The sequence below is a fragment of the Miscanthus floridulus genome, chromosome 7 (genome assembly GCF_019320115.1).
Source record: "Miscanthus floridulus cultivar M001 chromosome 7, ASM1932011v1, whole genome shotgun sequence".
NCBI lineage: Eukaryota > Viridiplantae > Streptophyta > Magnoliopsida > Poales > Poaceae > Miscanthus > Miscanthus floridulus.
The window spans coordinates 45835389-45857468 of NC_089586.1; the positions used below are offsets into that span (position 1 = coordinate 45835389).

The following is a 22080-nucleotide window of genomic DNA, read 5'->3' on the forward strand; positions in this document are numbered from 1 at the left end:
GCTCAGGAATAAAGTCACCGACCGACTCAAACTGGACGTAGGGCATGTTGCCTAAACCAGTATAAACCATGTGTCATTGAGTGCTAGGCCACATCCGATCACAACGTACATCAAAACGACAAATATTTACTTGTTAGTCACTTCTCGCACCGACAATTAGGAAGATCAAGGATGGGATGGCAAGCTTCATGTCGGCGGAATTGGTTCATGAGAGCAGGAACTCGAGTGCTGGTGCTCATAGATTAGCCAAAAGCTCGGTTTATGAATCTATAGGACGACATGTATGGTTGTTATCTCCTCTGCATGGAGTTTATACTCGCTACTATGATATTGAATAAAGTCGGTACTCTTTTTCTCAGAAAAAAATGAGTCGAGGCTTACCTATTAAAATATCACTGCAAAGGACTGTTATTGACGTCAGACACGGCATGAAACCCCTAGCCGCTCAGTTCTGAATTTTCTATTGTTTCTTAGCGATGATCGAACGAAGCATTGGAGTTATCAAACCGAACTTCATATCATCAAATTTCGTCTATTCAGTTCGACAAAGGACTAGAGCTGCCCTTAGTCCTATCTATACAATATATGTCTATGTAGGAGAGAGAGAGAGAGAGTAGGAGAGAGAATATCATGTCACTAGGTCTGACAAGAGCTGCTAGCGTGACTTTTGAGGCTGAGCGAGAACATATGTGCTCGTCCGCGTCTATCTCTCCTAAAATCCCCCACCAAATCTCAATCTCAATCTCTGATGCCGACTTCGCCTACTTTACGAAGCTGGTGTTCCTACATGCTCGCTCTGCCATGCCCAATTTCTTAGATGACCGGGAGGCATGGCAAGGTAAAGGGCGTGAAGGTGAAAGGCAACAACACGAGGATGAAGGGCAGGTGGAGGCGCCAACACTGACGCCAATAGTGGCGAGCTCGCTAGGCGTAATAGAGCTATGACCAAGCGAAAGGCATGGCACCAGCCATGTTGGAGACAGATAGAGGTAGGACCAGGAGGATTTGAGGTGCAGTGTTGACAAGGGCAATACTGACTTTGGCCTATGTGGATGGGATAGAGGCATGTTTCCTTCGGGGCTGCAAAGGACCACAATTGACGATGATTGTAAAACCTAGGTATCATCATGGAAGACATATCCATCTCCTTAACATAAAGTGGATCAAGATGACTTCTATATGTATACAGTGTATCTCACCAAGGTGGCAAGGTACTATAGTAGGCATACTGCCATACCCCGATTTATAAAGATTCTTTTTGTAACGGGTTAGAAAACCAATCAAGATCATGACTTTCTATAACCCTACTCCCTCAGACTACATAAGAAGGGGTAGAGAGCCCTGGGACTACCATCCTAATGTTTATCTAAAAGTTGTCTTTCTTTTTCCAGATATGAAACCAATGTCTTGCCATAGATGACATTTTTAAAGGGGGAAGTATGTATAAACATTAATGGGGAAAATGGCCCTTACTTCATGACTCATAGGGGTCTCAAACAGGGGGGTCCTCTTTCCCCTCTACTTTTTAACTTAGTAGGGGACGTGGTTTTCTTTTTCGGACGAAATCTCCTAATATTTTCGATATATCATTTTTATTCGTAGGTGCCGATAAGAAAATATCTATCTTTTTCGTACAAATTTTGTTTAAATTTACTTAAATTCAAATTATATTTTATTTGAATTTGGTCCGATATTTCCGATATATCATGTTTATCCTCTTTATCTGTGACCCCCGATAAATTTTAATTTTCGAAAATGATAACCTTGGTAGGGGATGCTTTGGCTTCTATATGTTAAATTCTGCTAAGCAAAAATGCTACATAAGGGGGTTAATCCCACACCTTGTGGATGGGGGGTTAACACTACTCCAATATGCTGATGATACAATTCTCTTCATGGACTATGATGGGAAATCTATTAGAAATGTCAAGTTCATACTTTACTGTTTTGAATGGATGAGTGGCTTGAAGATAAATTATCGACTGAACAAAATGAAGTTGCTAATATGTTGAAGTATAAAGTGGGTTGTCTGCCAATGGTTTATTTGGGTATACCAGTCTCTGATAGACATTTGGGGATTAATGCTTTGAAAGGGGTACCTAAAAAATTACAAAAGCACTTACAATCTTGGAAGGAGAAGAATCTGACCTGGGGGGGGAGATTGATTTTAACTAATTCATCTCTAAGCAGCCTAGCAATTTACAGGATGGGGTTTTATTTACTACAAGAAGGTATACATTAGCAGATAGACACTATTCGAGCGAACTTCTTTTGGCAAGGGGCGGGGGACAGTTTCAAATACCACATGATTAAATGGAGGAGTTTATGTATTCCAAAAGATTTTGGGGGTATAGTTATATCATTGATACTAGGCTGATGAAGGAGGCTTAATAGGAAAATGGGGGGGGGGGGGGGGGGGGGGGTGGAGAATCTTACAAGCTGATATGACAGATCAATGCATTAAACTGGTACACAGGAAATATCTAAATAGACATGCCTTTTTTTCAAGCCTCAGGAGCGGGCCGTTCGCAATTTTGGAAAGGGGTCTTAAAAGCCAAAGAAATTCTGAAGTGGGGCTGTCAGGTTCAAGTAAATAATGGGGATAGTACTAGATTTTGGGAAAAAGTATGGGTAGAAGATATATCTCTCAAGTTGGAATTTCCAACACTATATGAGCTCTGTAGAGACCAGGACAGTTTGGTAAGCGATTATTGGGCAGGGGATGGTTGGAACATTGAGTTCAAAAGAGCTCTGGGGGAAAAAGATTTTAAAGAACAATGGGAAAGACTAACTGGTATCCTAGTAGATGGTTACAGGCTATATGAGGGGAAGGATCAATTTAATTGGGGACTAGAAAAGTCAGGAAAATATTCCACAAGATCAATGTACAGGAGATTGATTTTTAGGGGCGTTAATAATAAAATAATGAAAAAAACTCTGGAAAAGTAACACAAGATTGAAGTTTTTTGTGTGGTTGGCTACACAAGATAAGCTTCAAACTGTGGGGTCAATTTAGGCAAGAGAAACTAGAAGGGGAACATAAATTGCTGTCTTTGTGGGGTTAGGGAGCAGATCATATTTTCTTTCAGTGTCGTGTGATCTGGTTTTGTTTATAGAAGCTCTTGGTTGGGATAAGGTCTCAGTAACTCTACAGGAGGTCTTTGAGGAATGGATCCCTCTGGGTGATACTAATTACCATACCAAACTTTTCATTCTTGCAACTGTGATGTGGGGCGTTTTCTTCAATCTTCTAACGAATTTTTTTCACAAAATTCTTCGTTTTGCTCAGAGTTGGTGCGTTCGGTTGAAGGAACAAGATGTAGGGTTTCTGGACGACAAGATAAGAAGAACGGAGGCCTGGCTGATGGACTTCTGGAAGCGAACTGAACATCTGGAGATTGAAGGAGCGTTGTAGACCTTTCTAATCTTTTGGAGTAATAGGGTGTTTTAGTGGGTTTGCTTCTTGGCTTTTAGTAGTGGTTTTGCTTATGCCGCTGGTGGCCGGTGAAGTGCAAATGGTTTTGGAGACGCTCCCTTTTTTCTTTTGCGAATGTTTTGGAGACGCTTTCTGTGTGTTCAGCCTTGTTAAGCTTAAGCAGGTGTTTCCAGCAATACTGTGTTGCCTTTTTTTTTTGTTTTTCCTATATCAGACTCTGTATCGAATTTGCTATTTATTAAAGCAGAGTTTTCCTCGGTCAAAAAATGTCATTTTTACTTTATAGACATTCTCCAAAAATTTCAGGATTGAAGTACTAATCTAAGAGCATCCTCAACGGTACGACAACAACTAGCTTATACATGTCATAATGTCACTGTCACTTTATTATGTGAACTCTACATGTAAATGATTTTTATTCTACACCTTTTTTCCTTCCTTTCCTCTTTCTTTATGAGCAGGCCTATAAATGGTCTCGTATTCTGTGTGAGATAGGTGTAGAGATAAGAAATAGCCTCTTCTATTTTCTATCTTCTCTCGTCCACATAAGCAAAGTACTGACATGAGTTCCTATGAGCTAGCTGAAGTGGCAGACCTAAGGGTACTATCTTACTGCTTTTGTTTAGCAGGTAGCTCAACATCACCCATGTAGGAGCGGGTTACCTAGATATAAAACACTATTAACGCTGCAAGAGGGATCATGGAAAATAAATTATGAAGATATCATTCCAGTTCAGCTTGAGGGCATAAACCAAATGCGAAGTTTTTCTCTATTTTATTTAGTGACATTAATTGTCTAGATTTTTGCGGTTGTAGTAGGCCTCATAAATCTCCAGTTTGTAATAGTTATCATCAGCCTTGTGTACGAGCTGGTGAAGCGATCGACAATGACTACTGAGTAGTCGCCATTGCTAGCGACATTGAGGCGGGCATGGAGAGATGGTGATGCATGGTAGAGTTGACAGTAGCACCTAGCAGGATACACTGACGGCTTTTGCATGCGGCTTGTCGTGCATGTTGTAGGGCAACACTTTTTATCCTATCAAAACATCAAGATTACAAGTGGCTTTATCAAAACGTTATCGGAAATTCTCCCTGCAGGGCGTCCGGACGACAGCTTGCGCAACGGACCGGCCCAACAGGCCTACGCTTCTCTATTAAAAAAAATTGTCGGACATCGATTCCCCAATCCTCCTTGCTTGCTCGTCACGGCATTCTCCACCACCGGTCCACCGCACCACACCATCGACTGCCGCGGTAGATTCAACCGCATCGCCAGCCGCTCGCCTTATCTAGCACGGGGTCGCTCACCACGACGTTCTCCAGTGCGGGGGCGTCTCCCCGCGGGCACAACACCAACCCACCGTGACCTTCCCTTCTCTAGCACGGGGGGCCTCGCTGCAGGAGGCGGCACCCGCCTGACCGCCGCCGCCGTCTCCACCACGGGGGCTGCTCGCCGGGGCGCCACCTCTCTCCGCGACGTTCTCTAGTGCTGGATGCTAGTGGTGCTCGCGCATCACCGCTCGCTCTGGCTCCCACCGCCACGTCCAGGATCTACCGGCACAGGCGCCCCCTATGTTGCAAATACATGTTTTAAGTGTTTGAGACGTTTCAGAGGTAAGTTGCAGTTGTTTCATATGCATGTTGCAAAAATAGATCGGGGATGTTGCACATGTTGCATATGTTGCAAGTGTTTCGGAGGCATGGTGCAAGTGTTTGTTCAAAATGTTTCATCTGTTCCAGACGTATGTTGCAAACGTTTTGATCTGGATGTTGCATTTGTTTCACACATATGTTGTAACAATATGTTTCCAAAGGTTTCATCTGTTCCAGTCTTCTGTTGTAATAAGTGTGGTTTATGTTGCAAGTTGCAGGTGTTCTATCTGGATATTGCATATGTTTTCACACATATGTTATAAGTGTATGTTCCAGATATTTCATTTGTTTCAAACATATGTTGCATTCATGTGTTTCATATTGCATGTGTTTCATGTTGTTTGGAGAGTCAGAGGGTCCGGGGGAATCATAGTGGCACGGCACGGGCGCCGTGGAATGGGGCTCGGTGAGCCGGCCGTGTCCGACAGATGTGGCGTGCGGCGCGCTGGAGCTGGCGGTCGGGGGCACGACGGGGTGGCGTGCGCCTGTGGGGCGGGGCGAACGGATGGGGGCGGGTCGAATTGAGGGGGACTGGGCGTTGCAAGTGAGTCATACGGATACGATGACGGCACGATGCATATGCGGACAGGGCGGTTTGTGCAGGCGCGCGTGGGAAACTACTGACAGAATCCTATCCCGTTAGCTCGGCGTGCCAGCACATCCCAACTGTTATACCCGGTGTTGAGTCGCATGTGCTTCATCGATTCAATTCTTCCGGCCCTACCATGAGTAATATTAGTGTGGCCCAATGGGAGGGGAGAAAAGAATAAACAGCGGTCCACAAACTAAAAACATAGCCCAATAGTGGTCAGCGGCTCCACCTTCTGTGCTCTGGAGGTAAGGGTGGGCGTTCGATTATCGGTTCGGTTCTCTCGGTTATTGATGAAATTTGGTTCCTGGAAAATGGGAACCGATCGGTTCCAAAAAATTTTAGGAACCGAGCATTTCGGTTCTCGGTTATTTCGGTTAGGTTCCGGTTCTAACCGAACTAACCGAATTTTTTCATAAGACCTTAGGACAATAATAAATATACCTGTTGTAAGGCAAATTTATGCAACACTATGTTCATTTTTCATAATAATAATGTATAAAAAAAACAATAGCAATACAGTAACACAAATATATAGCAGTTCAAATATAAAACACTACACATAAACCAAACATAATCTTACAAATACAAGTAAGTGAAGTGTAATTCATGTAATTCGGTTCTTTCGGTTAATTCGGTTAACCGAGAGTAGGAACTGAATTTTCTTCGGTTATTTCGGTTCCTGAATATTAGAAACTGAATTTTTTGGTTTCGGTTCATCCGGTTTCGATTCCGATTCTTTCGGTTCTCGGTTAAATTTGCCAGGGACGACTCGGAGGTGCGCCAACAAGAGATCGAGCACCGGAGTCCAGGTTCCTGGCTGAATAGCCTTTTCTATTTGTTTTCAAAATGGAACACTAGCCTGTTAGATTCTGTGGCAGACGGCAGTACAGCACAGCGAGGAATCTCTCGCTTTCCCTTTTTCTTTTTGAGCAAAATCTCTCGCTTTCCTAGAATGGTCTGTCGGCCAGTGTCTGAGTCCGGCCTCAACTTCCCTCTGCACCGGGCCGAAAGGAGGAAAAAATGTTTCGAGTGGGTAAATTAGGCCCAGTGATAGGTCCAGGATTAGGCCCAATCCAGTCTCTAACCTTAATTCAACCACCCACTTTCATCACTTCTTTTGGATTGCATTTGAGCTTACAGCTTTGGTCAATCACCCAATAAACCTAAAATATATGGGGTTCTTGGTTGTCCAAAGTCAAATAATCCTAAATATTTACAAAGTTTGTAGAAAAAAAAATTATGATTCAAAAGAGTTTCTTTACGTGCATTATGAAATGTACTTCTTAAATTTATCTTTTTGATATTTTAGCATGGTAGCTGCTAGTAATTACCTCTCAGTGTCTCCCTACAGCGTGGCGCCTCCTTGCATCGTGTGGTGTCATTCAATGACCCTCGGTGTTGTGCGGAGTCACTTGTTATCACTCAATGTCCTACGACGGCGTTCTTGGCATTAGACGGCACCACTCAATGCATGCCAATAACGTTGTTGGTCTCCACATGAGTTAGTCACGCTGCTGCCGGGGCGACATCGGCGGGCACAAACCACTCAGGCATGCCGCCATCGGCAACATCATCGGGGCTCGACCACTTAGGCACGCCGTCATCAGCAACGCCACTAAGCTTCGCTCGAGTCGGTCACACACCGTTGACAACGTCACTAGAACAACCTGAGTCCGTCATGTCGCCGCTGACAACACTAGGCTCAACCCGGTTTGGTCACGCCCTCGTGTAAGGACGGAATGGCTCCAAGTAATTTAAGCTTTGACAAAGATTTGTTTGAAGGTATTACAATATAGGCCCCGTTCTCTTCGCTGAAAAATCAAGTCGAAACACTGTTCCGGCTGATTTGTTGGGAGAGAAAAACGCTGTTCCGGCTAAAAAAACAAGCTGAAAAAGACGGATTATAAGAGAAGCGAACAGAGCCATAATGTTTATATCAACTATACCGTAACAATTAGAAAGTACTTTCAAGTGTGAATCTAGTGATGTCATCTTCGCAAAACAAAATTTAGGTCATAAGGGGCTAATTGTTTGAACATAATGATATTTAAATCTTAAAATGCTTGCGTAGAATGAAATAGAGGGGTACCTATTATATTGCTTTGTCATTGTGTTGGTAAATCATTAAAAAAAATTAACCTTGAATAATAGGCCACCTTAAGAAAATGGGAAGATACTTCATGACTAAGGGTATAAGGAACATTTATAACGGACGTCGACCTTAAGTTGGATATCAAGGACTCTAAGGCCGACCCCTGCTACATTTGAGACCAGAGCCTACCTTTAAAAGTGTTTAGTTCTAGGAATGGCCTACGATGAGGTCCGATGTTGCACCCAGTCCTGGTGTTTGGTTTTGAGAGATGTGTGGTAGAACTATCCCTATAAGAGAATATTCCTCTAGAATTTGGGACATTGTTCAAGTTTGTTTATGCATACACATCCCCTCTTCTTCCTCTCCTTCACATCTAGGCCCTGTCGTGTCCCCGTGGGCTCTCCAACAGGCTCCGACTAACGAGGGCGGTCGTGATGGGCAAGCCGCCTAGTCTGGCCAAGGCAGGCAAAGGGTTGTCAGTGGCCATGCCGGGCGTGAGCAGTGACCACATTGGGAGGTGGCGGCGATGGTCACACTACGACGACTGCAACAAGCCAAGCCACCTAGTTGGACCGGAGCAAGCGGGAGCGACATTGGTGGCCATGTGGGGTAGAGGCTGTTGCAGCTCTGTTTATGGATGGGTGCCGCTCTCGGTAGGAAGAATGAAGAAGAAGGTGAAATAGAGTGACATACAGTCCCCACTTGATGGTTTTCTAATAGATCCAAAATAGCGTCGCATGTTCTTCATCCATGTCCCTCATACCAAAAACATTCATCGTATCCCCTCAACCAAACAAAGTGATGGGATCATTCTAACCAGAATGCCACTGTCTTGTCCCATCTTGTGATAGAACCAAACATTAAATGGTGCCTGGTTAAAAATAAAAAAAATAGGTACCAATGTTCCTTGATGGTCCTCGCTGCTCTGTCTGGCACCGCTAGCACACCGTTCCCCCCTCCTGTATCCATCCCAAATCCACAATTCCTCGGCCACTACTTTCTAATTGCACAATGTCTTGCCTCTGCAACGTTATTTGACTGTGCCATGTTCTACAACTAACAAGGGATGAGGGGACAAAGATGTAGAGTTGCGTCGTGGTGGCCATTGTGAGGCGGAGGTGCGTGATACTAGCAGTTGCTGGGGACTACATGGAAGGTGTGGTGACGCTCCCTTTCTTTGTGGCCTTGGTATCTAGGGGTGTGCTTTCTTGTTCTGTCTCCCTCCTCGGCCTTGCAGGGCAGGCCGGTGGTAGCAACTACTACTAGTGGCCGAGGCAAGCGACTTCGATCATGGCATATGCTAGTCTTCAAGGATGAGCAACTGGTTCTGATTTCCACTCATGTATTTTTTCCATTGCCTAACCACATGTTTTTTATACTTAAGAGCAATTCTCTAATACTACTTGGAATTTGTTGTGAAACATATCGCCAACGGTTAGAATATTTTTCTCTTTGTCTCTCATGATTAATGCATACAATATATAAAAGTAGAAAAGCATAGAGACATAAAGTAAGGAAACTATTTTTTATTCTTTGGATATTGATAATTATAATATAAACCTCCCATACAAAAAAGTTTTAATAACAGAACCGAAGAATTTAATAAAAATCTACATAGAGAATGGACTTGTACTATGATTAGGATTCTTATCATCCTTTCGTTGGTTCATATATGTTTTACAACAAAATTGACGTCAAACTGTCAAAGACGCCACATCGTTCTTGCAGGCACCCGTACCACGTAACTCTGAATTTTGTAGCAACTAGTAGCTACCTAATCCTGACATCATGGGGATGCTATGATTCCCCTGATCACAGTTGACCTTCTCTCGTCTCGATGCAGACAGGGCCCGTCGCGTCCCCTCCCCGGTATACAAGAATCATCGCCCGATCCAGATTAGCTAACCACGGCTTATCCTGCTGCATTTCTTTAATCTTGTGCATGTGTTCATCACATGCCCCGACATACCGTCCAAAATTCCTCTTTGTCTCGGCTCACCATGGTCGCCCATCGCAGATTCCGGGCAAAGTGATTTTTTGGGACTGTGTGGGGGAAGACACACCCATGCTAGCTTGGTCCGCCCCGCCCGGGAGAGACGGAGACTGTTGCTCTGTCGCCTTCTAGGGCAGTAGTATCACTGCTCGAGTATAGGCTCTACTACGACTGAGGTCAATCGAGGGGTGGACAACGAGCTAACTTTAGTCCCCTATCTGTTTGGTTCAAGGAGCTACTAGGCATTAAAGCCGCTGAACAAAGATTAAAGCGCCCCTAGTCTAACACCTCCTTCCCCATCCCAACAGCTCCTTCCTTGCGCCCGTCCCCGTCCGCCCCTGCGGCCTGTGCCCGTGCTCGTACCACAGTTGCTCTGCTGTGCTTGATCTCGCGGCAGACTCCTTTCAGGCAAGCGGGGGATCTCGCGGTGGCAGAGAAAGGCTGCGGCGGCCTGAGGTGGACGGGCCGCAACGTGCAGCGTGGCTTGAGGCAGGCGCAACGCGGCGTGCGAACCGGTGGGGCGGGAGCGGTGCAGACCGGTGAGGCGGGCGCGACGTGGAAACCGGGAGGAGAGAGAGCCACGGCCTTGGATCTCGCGGCCGCACGCGGGCTGTACTTTTGGGCTTTTAGTCTCTTTAACCACCCAAGGGATTATTTGATAATTTAGGGACTAAAATAGACTAAAATAGGGGGACTAATGTATAGTCTCTTGGAACCAAACATGTGCTAAATTTTAGTAGCTTTTTTTTTGTCCAGCCCTGATGCAGAAGGAAGAGGAAACATAATCTTTTTTTTTTGTCCTTGCGTTATATTACAGGACAGAGGGAGCAAAACATCTCATTGGTTTACGCTCTCCATTTTTTATATTGCTCAACTGTCTCATACAGTAAATTTGAGCTTCGAGTAATAACTGTGTGCTTACTCTGAAGATAAGGTGAAGCTGTTTAATCGATCTGTAGAACGGTGCTGGGGCAGAAAATTCTATCGAGCAATGTGATTGATGTGAGATTGACATGTAATACTACTACTATATATAAATATAAAATTAAGAATTGGGTTTGGAATGAGTCGATCTCGGGTGTCACTAAAATTGTCCTTACGGAATCATTCCCCATGTTGCCCAACGCAACGACTCGGTATTTGCTGAGTAAATTAGTCGTACGGTTTCACGTAACACCTGTGGAAACCGTCCCCTCGGTGATTCTTCTGCAAGATTCGGGGACAAAGACGTCCTATTCATAATAATTTCATTACCATTATACATGCTTAAGAGATCCGATGGAATATGTACTTTTAGAGTTGTCTTAAGTGAAAAATCGATAGTTTATGTAAGATTCAGCCTGTTCGCTTGTTGGTTTCAGCCGGTGCTTATCAGCCAGCCAACAATGTTTTCTTCTCACAACAAACCAGCACTAGCCGGGCTTATCAGTCCAGAAACCAATCAGCGAACAGGCTCATTCTTTAGCATTAGGTAACCCTAATTCCTAACTCTATACTACAAATGCTTAAATACCCAAAAAGAAAAAAAATCGATAATTTTGTGGATTGACGTGGAATTTAAACTAACTTCCACACAGATCCACTACTACATAAATGATTTTGCGCGACACCCCTTTGGACCCTTCCGAGGCGGGCACATTTTTTTGCCCGTCACGGTTAATCCCAGGATTTTCTAAGGCGGACATTTCTGCCTGCCACGGTAAATCAATTTACCATGGCGGGCGTCCTAAGACGTCCGCCACGGAAAATGCCCTATTTTCCGCGGCGGGCATATTAAGACGTCCGCCACGGTAAATAGATAAGGGCAAACTTAGGTTCGCTCAATCTCACCCAACTCCCTCACAGCAGCCGAGAGCGGCGGCGCCCTTTATCTCTCTGTCTCCCCCCAACTCCGAGCACCGCCCCTCCACCTCTCTCCCCACGACGCCCTCTATCTTTCTCTGTCTCCCCAACTCCGAGCACAGCCATGGAAGCCGGCGACGCGACATGGGAGGCGCGGAGAGCGAGGGCGGAGCGCTGCGGCCTCGGGGCCTCAGGGTGGCGGAGGCGGACATTTCTGCCTGCCACGGTAAATCAATTTACCATGGCGGGCGTCCTAAGACGTCCGCCACGGAAAATGCCTTATTTTCCGCGGCGGGCATATTAAGACGTCCGCCACGGTAAATAGATAAGGGCAAACTTAGGTTCGCTCAATCTCACCCAACTCCCTCACAGCAGCCGAGAGCGGCGGCGCCCTTTATCTCTCTGTCTCCCCCCAACTCCGAGCACAGCCATGGAAGCCGGCGGCGCGACGCGGGAGGCGCGGATTTGGCCTTAGGGCCCGCGGATCCAGTGGCGGATCGAAGGTGGTGGCGCATCCTCCTTCTCCCAGCGTGCGACGGCCTTCTTCCATGGCGGCTGGGCCCGGCCCCTCCTTCTCCAAGCGTCCGACGACGCGTCGTCCGACGACGCGTCGTCCGACGGATCTGGCCTCGGGGCCCGCGGATCCGTCGTCGCCGCGGATCTGGCGATGGCAGCGGAGGTGCAGCGGCGTGGCGGCGCAGGCACGGCGATGCAGCGGCGGATGGGCTCGACGCCGGGCCTAGATGGGCTTGCGTTGGGCTCGTTGTTTTTTTTTGTTTTTTTTTACGTTTACCGCGGCGGGCAACTGGGGTCCATCATGGTAAATCTTGATTTACCGTGATGATCTAGGCGTGGCGGACGTAGTTGCCCGCCGCTGAAAACCAGATCCGCCCGTCGCGGTTAAACTTTGTGTACTAGTGATCCACCTAAACACACATGTATTGAGGTGGATACATGGACACCAAATAAGGCCTTAGATGGGTAGATTTACTAATGTCTAGTTATGCATCAACCAAATTGAGCATCTCATATATTTAAAGGTGATGGTGATAAACATTTGTTAGAACATCTAACTAATTGAAGGCCATATTAGTCCTCACAGAATGTGTTAGGAAAAAACATAAATCTATAAATTCTCACAAAAACATAAACATTTTATCATCAAATCAGTAGATCTAGCTAGTCATCATTAACAATAATAGTCATTGGATCCATTCCTTTTTTCTATAAAGATACCCACCTCTACCATTATGACAAATAACGCAACATAATTTCCTAAATCTGCATCTAAATGACCTTCCTCTTTTCCAAATTATAAAGTGACACCTAAATTTTCATATACTCCCTCTTTTCAAAATATAAGTTGTTTCAGTTTTTTTAGTTACATAGCCTTTGCTATTCAACTAGATATACACTATGTCTTGATACATAGAAAAAGCTATATGTGTACATGAAAAGGCCAAAACGACTTATAATACAGATTTGAGGGAGTATTATTGATATGTTCCATTGTATAGAAAATCAAAATTAAATAAGCCATAAAGTTTTATATAAATTATTGAAATCTACCATTATTGAACATAAACTAAAATATCCCATAAATGCACACTACATGACCTTTGCCACTATTTTGAAAGAATAAATAATCATAAAGTATACCTATATATGTAATTCTAAATTACTCACAGCTACCACTATTAGTACATAAAAAGCTAATTCAAAGTAAATATACATGTTGTGCTCTGCCATCCACTCACATATACATCCTTGTGTGAGAGATATATTTCAACCATTAGCAATCATGAAAAAAATTCCCTTAATGAAGCACCTATATAGGTGCATAGAAAAATCAATTTATAATTAGTACATCATGACAGAGTGGATGAGAGATGATGAACCAAGGGACGAAAAAAAACGAGTTGGAGTGAGAGACGACCGTGAAACGAGAAGGGCCAAAGTAAGTGATAGAATAAGAGAGATGAGAGTGATGGAGGATGAAACAAGGGACGGAAGGATAAAAAAAAGAAATTTTCATACTTTAATATTAGATATAGAGTATGTGAAGAAAAAGTCAGTATCAGTGACGCATGCGTATGTAAATGGTCACAATGGCCATTGAAAATTCCTAACACGTCAATTAGTCGACTTTGCGGCCTAGTAGACAGCTAGCTACATTTATTTCTTGAATTGTCTTCTACTTGCTCGGAGGCACTAATAGATCAAAAGATATATCTCTAAAGTGAAATTATGGCGACTAATTTTGTTTGTAGTGTATTTATAAAAAAAATCAGTAAAATTTTGCTCAAATTAAACTTGTTAGCTAGCTGCACCTCTCCGATCCAAATGTGATCAGAGAAAGCAGAGTAGTACGGCAACTTTACACGGTTTATCTCACATGATGGTCCTCGTGCAGCTAGCCATGCATATTGATGAGCTCGTTATTGCCACACAAACGGGTGTCGCTTAATTCCTTTTCCTGGATCCTGTGCCTGTGCGCGCCTCCCTTGGATTTTTATTTCACCTACATACGCATGGAGGGGCAGCTCTCCCCAAGAATGCCGTGACAACGCAACCACATCCTGTCCATTAATTCGTGTGTGATCGTCATCCCTTTTTCGGAAGCTCTCATGAGGCCGGCTTGGATGCCTATCACTTTCTAGGTACCCTTTTGCATCCCCTAATAACTTGCCAAACAACAAACAATCAACGACCAAATTAAAAAGGTTGATTTGATGTCATGAATTCTTATGCTGCATATATATTATATGTATAAGAAAACATATATATGGCGCCCTACCATATATTTATTATCGGGCTCAAGATTAAGGTGATGCTTCTTTGCTTATATGGAGGCAAAAAGGCTGCTGTAGCTGAATCTATGTCTCCACTTCACATCAATCCCGTGCCTTTGCTTGTTTTCGGCTAAGGCTCCGTTTGGCATGGCTTCCAAGTGCTCTTGCTTCGGCTCTCATGCTACTGTAGCGCACTAACACCATAGCTACTGTAGCATGAATAGATGTCTCTCTAGCTCCGCCAAAAATGAATTAAAAAATGGAGGAACAGGAGGAATTGCGTTTTGGGGGTTTCTCCTGACTCTGCCACAATATGCTACAGTCATAGCCGAAGCTGGTGCCGGGAGGAGCCCCTCCAAACGGAGCCCTAAATGTGTATGAACAAAAACTTAGCAAATAAGTACTAACCAAATTTCGGTAGGGATATTTAATTTGGGCACAACTCAAACAAAGGAAGAAAAAGTCCCACCACTCTCAGACCTATCTATATTACTCGAGATACCTTATAACTATATATAAATCATCCACCACTCCCTTAAGAAAAACTTAACCCACAATACCCATATATCTATTAATAGATACCGACTACAACCATATTAAAAAAATAACAGGGGTGAAAAATATGCATGCTTTTTTATTATTCACCTCTACCATTATTTTAAAATCGAAGCTCAACTCTACCATTATAACAAAAGATTAAGCCAAATACCCTAGAGAAAAAGGATATAACATAATAATGCATAAGTTCAATGCACACACACACTATATATATATATATATATATATATATATATATATATATATATAGGGAGAGGCTATTCAGTAGCCAGCTACAGAATAAGTTATTCTGTAGCCACCTCCATTTACCATAATTTTATATACTAATTTACGATAATGTCAATATATATTTACTATAGTTGGGTTACTATAACACACTGGGATATTTACCATAACGTTACAGTAAACCACTTAGTAAAGAGTTACTATAATCTCATAAATTAACATAATAATTATCGTAACTCAAGGTGGCTACAGAATAAGTTATTTTGTAGCCAGCTACAGAGTAGTAGTTCTATATATATATATATATATATATATATATATATATATATATATATATATATATATATATATATATATATATATAGACACACACACACACACACACACTATTCTACAGCTGGCCACAGAATAAGTTATTCTGTCGCCACCTCCATTTACGATAATTTTATATACTAATTTACGATAATGTCAATATATATTTACGATAGTTGGGTTACTATAACACATGGAGATATTTACCATAACGTTATAGTAAACAACTTAGTATGGAGTTACTATAATCTCGTAAATTAACATAGTAATTATCGTGACTCAAAGTGGCTACAGAATAAGTTATTTTGTAGCCAGCTACAGGGTAGTAGTTCTATAACGTCTACCCTGTAGCTTCCGTTCACTTGATCATTCGATGTAAAACGTAGTTAGAAACAGGAACATAACTAGGTGCAAAAGGAAAAGATAACTGATATAATACCACATACAAGAGGATACCTTACCTATTCCGATAATGGGGAAAAAACAAGTGTTTGTTCAATAAACAAAAACGATGTAACCTATTATTTCTCCCTCCTAGACAATGTGAATGGTCCAAAGGATTGAGATCATGGAGTTAGCGGAGCACAACATGTAGCCCATAAATTTCCTCTAGAATCGACAAGAAGCACCAATGAGACTATTGATCTATAGAGCAGGGCATGTGAGTTGGACAAAACAAAGAGGATACAGATAAAGTTATTTCTCAGAGCTTGAAACATGTTGCTCAACATTACAACGTTAGAAAGGAAACAACAAAAGGAGCAAACTTTTAGTTGATGAAATGTCATCTCTGAACCTCAACAAAATTTATTCTATTAATCAGCAAAATCAAAGAAAAGAGAATAAGTACACATGGAGCAAAGTGATATATAGCCCAAACAAATAGAAACATCATTATGGTAGACCTAGATTGAATTATATCTATCAAGTAATAGGCATAATAGTGACCATAATAAAAAATGATGGCCGATGGTAAGTAAAAGCACATTTTTTTTGATAAAGTCATGATAATATAAAAGGTATATGCGCACTTGGATTCTTGTATTAGCTGCACTATTGCACTGGCCACATTGCTATGAATTACTCCTCCGTTCCAAATTATCTTAAGATAAAAGATATTGTCCTATTGGTTATTAAGATTTAGTTTTTACTTTTCATTACTTTTCATGTGCTTCAAATTAAAGGGGCCTGTATGTATAAGCTACTTCTTTGCTCTGGTCACAAATATAAGTACATTTAGGTCTGTCTTAAGTGAAACATTTTTTAACTTTGACTTGTAATACCTATAAAAATGTATTATCCTAAATGAAAAGAACTATATGTTATGAAATTATTTTTACAGTAATATAAATTTGATAATATCAATCTTGTGTTGTTAATTGGTCTATACAAAATTTTAAATATACTGATGGCCGAAGTTTGAAAGGTCTAACCTACGAGATACATACGGCTTATTGTATCACTTACGATATTGGAGAAAGTATCATTTCTACACGTACGTACTACTTGTAATTACCATCGGAGGAAGTATCATGTACACACGTTTATATATGATCGGACCAATGAACATATGCTACAGAAAACCAGGGAAGCAGCAGTATATACTTGTCAGCTGCACCTCAGTTAGAATGAAGGCTAGCTGTAGCCTGTAGGCACGATCGGATGATGTGATTATGAATGAAATAAATACACAGCCATGCATGTCATGAAGCGAGCAAGAGGAACCCAGGTATTTGTCCCTTTTAGCTAGCAGTTGTTCAGACAAGGCTTTCAGAGGGACGGGGGCAGGCAGAGGTCAACCACTAACGCTTTGTTTTTCTGTCACGGATTAGCAGCTCAGATACACACGACAAGGCGGTCAGGATCCCAATCCCAAACCGAAAAAACAAAAGAAAACAGAGCGAGAAATGCTTTTGGAATCGAGCCAGATTGGCAGATTGGGTCACATGATCTATCGAGCACCTAGTAGCTCACTCCCTCGTGCATGCATATGCTGCCTAGCTAAGACAAAACCTAAAAGATCTCACTGCTGCAATGTAAAGTATGGACGCATCATTTAGTCCATGAACTTTGCTAAAAGCTCTTTCTTTTAGCTACTAAGTTTCTGTGATTAATCTACTTTAGTTTAACCTCTGTTTCTGACTTCCTCTCTCTCTCTTTCTGTGTGTGTACGCGTGCTCGTGTGTGTATATATATGTGTGACCCTTGCATTGGCACAAACTAAACACAAGGAAGGAGTCCACTAAAGCAGACATCATTTCTTGCTACATTGTTCAACACCAGTCAATGTAGAAGGACAAGGCCTGTGTCCAACTCTCCCTTATTTTATTCCCACACTACCTTGCTTATGCTTGTTGCCCTTCCCTCTCTACCTTCTTCATATCATTGTTGCCCTCCTCCTTCCTTCCCCTTTCCTGCTCCTACCTGCACATACTATTCTGACGATGAGATCCAGCCATGGCTGAATAGAGAGAGACTGATCGGTAGCTTAGTATACAAGATGGTAACTAGAGTAGAGCAAGTGATGAGAGAGGTCAAGGGTAAGGGGGTAGATATCCTTGAGGACGACGAGGAGAGATCAATCGATAACAACAAGCTGCTAGACCTAAACGAGGGTTTCGATGCGGAGGGAGAAGAAGGGGAAGTTGGCGATGACGAGGAAGACGAAGGTGAGGAGGGCGACGATGATGGCGGTAGCACCACTGATGTTGGTGGTGGGAGTGGGAGCTCAAGCAACAATAGCAGTACCAACAACAATTCCGAGAGCAAGAAGGCCGATGGCAAGGGAGGAAGCAAGTCAGAGGTGAACGGTGAGCAGAGGGTTCCATCGGTGCGGCAGTACAACCGGTCCAAGCTGCCCCGGCTCCGGTGGACTCCTGACCTCCACATGGCCTTCGTCCATGCCGTTGAGAGGCTTGGTGGGCAAGAGAGTAAGTACTATTTATCTTGATCATATATATATAGAAGGTCATGATTTATTGCAGTTGAATTAGAGGGGAATGGTATTTTTACTAATATATATAATCCTCCAATTTTATTGACAGGAGCGACCCCTAAGCTGGTACTTCAGATGATGAATGTTAGGGGACTCAGCATTGCCCATGTAAAAAGCCACCTGCAGGTGTGGTAGATCTACTACAAATCCTTTGCCGAATGATCACACTAGCTAAGCTAGCAGCAGATAATCAATTTGGTGTTACCGTTGTTACCTATATTATTGTAGTACTCTTTCTGAATTCTGATGATAATGATACACACTAATTTATTTTCAGATGTACAGAAGCAAGAAGCTAGACCAAGATGGTCGCCCGAGGGGAGCTGTTTCCTCAGGTTTTCATAGCACAAAAATACTCTCGATCTGCATGCATATATGGATCACTCATGTATTGTTGATTCGCCGATGCAGTGTATTCCCCAATGGATTTCCATTTCATGAGAGCCGATCGGCGCTTCCATGACATGTCCTTCTTCCAAAGAGCAGCCGCGCTCTCCTCCTCCAGGCCGGACCGCGGTGGCTTCTTCGCGTCGAGGAACTGCAGCGCTCCGGAGTTGAGCCGTCTCTATGGACTCCTCCACCATCGCCCGGCTCCGACCCAAACTTTCGACTTGAGAAATTCTAGTTTCAGGTATATATGCATTCAGTTCGTCTTTACACTGAGCTCCTGACTCCCGACAAACACAGTATATATATATGAGCAAAAGCAAACCCTAATTATATTGTTCGTTTCTGGCCAGAAATCATGAGTGGGCGTCGTCGAATCAGCAAGAGGCGACCACAATCTCCAGTAATCACGTCATGGCACCGTCGACTTCGCCCCAGACACACCCACTTGCATCTTCCGCGGCGCTGAGGAGCGATCGGTGGTGGTGGCCTTTCACTGACGCCGGCGCTGCTGCTGTCGCCGCCGTCGAGCACAGAGCAGAGACAGGGGCCAATGTAAAATTCGACAGTTGCATCGGGAGCAGCTCTCGGCCACTTCCGTTGGCCATGTCGCCGACCGTGTCCGGAGATCGTCGTCTTCCGTTCAGATGGCGGCACGGGGGAAGCGGTAGAGATGTCGTCGTCGGCTACCCGGGTAGCAGCTCCAAGATCACAACAAGATCGTCGTCGGATCTCGTCGTCATCGACGATGGCCAGCATCTCGAGGTACCGTACATACGTACGTGCTCATTTATATGCAGCGTTCGCACTGCATGCGCTCTAGCCCTAGATCCGTTCAACAGATCATCTCTGACACCCACATTGTATGCGCGATCGATCATTTCAGCGGCAGAAGCACGTAGAACCAAGTTCCTCCGCCACTCCGCCGGACAAGGCGTGCCTCAAGCGGCGGCCGTCGCCGGTGGAGGCCCAAGATGCGACGCCGGACCTACAACTCAGCTTGTCCCCTTCTTCAGTGTTGGCCAAGAAGAGAAAAACAATATCGTCGTCTTCCATGGACACCACCAGCTGCGAGTTCTCGATCTCTCTCTCGCTGTCGCCACCCGCCGCTGCAGTTTCCATGCAGCAGCAGCAGCGGCAAGAAAAGACAAGACGAAGCAGCGACAGCAACGGCGGGGGTGAAGGCGTTCTTGGGCAGAGTACTTTGGATCTGACCATGTCGATCAGGGCATTGGAGTGAGATCTTTCAAGTACTTTGGCTCATCAGCATGGCCTTCCAAAACTTGCACACTGCGCCATGCAATAAACACCGTTAATTTAACCTCCCTGTCCCAGTACATAGATATATCATATGTGGATGCATGTCATGCTTGGTTATTGTTTCTAGGAAGACCACTGCTGCCTCTCTATATTTGGCCCTTATGTAAGCATGGCCACATGATCGATCGCGCTACCTTTATTCTTTTGTGACAGCATCTTTGGGAAACAAAACCCCAGCAAGACTACACAACAATTTTAATCGGTACGTAGTACAAGTTGTTGTTATGCATTTGGGTGTTTGAAAGTGCATAGCCATATGTGGAGATTTTTTTTCTAAAAGGATATAGACATTCAAGTTTCACCTCCTCCGTATTTCTGCATTTTGGTTTTTGCATGGCTGCAAGTAGTTTTTTTTCATAGATCATTGTACTAGTCCACCATCTATATACCCACGTGCTTCTGCACGGGTTAGACTCTTTATAATATCATGTTTAATACCTCAACAAATAAATAGCAGTTATCTTTGCGCTATCCTTTAGTTCATTTTCCAACGCAATATGTGTATATATCTCTGTAATTTTTATCCGGTGGTGATAAACTTATCAACTACTACGTATGGTTGGAGACATAAGTGTTATAGGTTAATTTTTATCCGGTGGTATGCACTAACCTCCTCTATTTTGCTAATTGAATTTTTCCTTATCAAAGAATTATATGTGTCATGTTAGTTTTTTTCTAAGAAAAACACAGTGCTTACAGTGTCCATCAATATAGATAGATATGTCAAGAAATTTGAGTTATAATATATGCATGAATTTTATAATTATTTAAAGTTAGTTTTTATGTATTAATAATAATAGAAGTGGGTAATTTTAAAACATATATTTGCGTCATTTTATAGTTATTTATATAGTGCTTAAAATGATACCATCAATGTGTGTGCGCGTCATAATGTTCCAGTTAAAATAAATGCATGCATACTTTAAATTAGTTTTATTTATAGTATTAGTATAAAAGAAATATGTAATTTAGGAACATATATATGTGGTATTTGTGGTTATTTACAAAATTTTCCATATATTAGCATATGTTGTTGATTTATACTTAGATTTGATGGGGATATTGTAGTTTATTTTAAAAGTGGCAGAAATGATGAGATACCAATTTAAGGGTTTGCTTAGTTTATCTATCAAAATGGCATGGTGGATAGTTCAAATACAAATTTAGGTTGGTACTTAAGATTATGTTTTATAATGGTATAGGTGGATAATTTAGATGTAGATTTAGGGGTTATTATATATGTTGTTTTTATTAATGGTAGAGGTGGCTAGTTTTTAGAAAAAATAAAATATATCTAATGACTCTTATTATCAATGTATTATTAGAGTCTACCGAATTGATTGCTAGATTTTCTTTATTTTTGTAAGAATTTCTAGGATTTATTTTTTCTAGTGTATTTTGTGAGTATGAACATGGAGGTCTCTAATTAGTAATATTAAGTGACGAATACAGGGACCCCTAGGTATCCTCATCAATACCAAAAGCCCGCACCCTAGCAGGGGGTGAGCCCAGCCAAGCAGAGTGATCAGGAGAGGAGATAGATGGCCCGAGGGTACCTCACAGAATTTGGTGGACAAGACATGAGTAGATATAGATATAAATCGATATGTGCATATAATCTTATTAAGATAAATCTTTGTAACTAACTAGGAAACCAGGGGTGAAGCAACATTAGGGCCAGCCGAGTGCACTGGCACCAAGGTCAAAACAAAATTCTAGTGATTAGTTGCTCATTTTTACCTCTTGGGCACCATGCAGTCCCAAACATGTGTACCACCATCACGTGTTCAACTCACAATGCAAGCGTGAGCTTAACTGCGTGTACATAGCTAGCCCGACAACAGCAAGCGGCCGGGCAACATCATATCATCACAACAATA

At 42.9% G+C, this 22080-nt stretch overlaps 1 protein-coding gene across 1 annotated transcript; it reads left to right on the plus strand.

Moving 5' to 3' along the window:
• The first annotated feature begins 17736 nt into the window (after window positions 1-17736).
• On the plus strand, window positions 17737-20630 carry LOC136463156 (uncharacterized). The gene is made up of 6 exons (XM_066462180.1): window positions 17737-18428; window positions 18543-18619; window positions 18771-18828; window positions 18905-19124; window positions 19234-19645; window positions 19767-20630. Exons 1-6 carry the CDS (start codon window positions 17846-17848, stop codon window positions 20118-20120), a joined length of 1704 nt encoding a protein of 567 aa, XP_066318277.1. The 5' UTR covers window positions 17737-17845; the 3' UTR covers window positions 20121-20630.
• Window positions 20631-22080: the final 1450 nt, after the last annotated feature.

Bases quoted from the DNA above. Each gene is read 5' to 3' on its own strand.
- LOC136463156 (XM_066462180.1), top strand. From the start codon at position 17,846: ATGCTTGTTGCCCTTCCCTCTCTACCTTCTTCATATCATTGTTGCCCT. The intron at 18,429-18,542 runs GTAAGTACTATT...TTTTATTGACAG, and splicing joins GAGGCTTGGTGGGCAAGAGA to GAGCGACCCCTAAGCTGGTA. The intron at 18,620-18,770 runs GTGTGGTAGATC...ATTTATTTTCAG, and splicing joins ATGTAAAAAGCCACCTGCAG to ATGTACAGAAGCAAGAAGCT.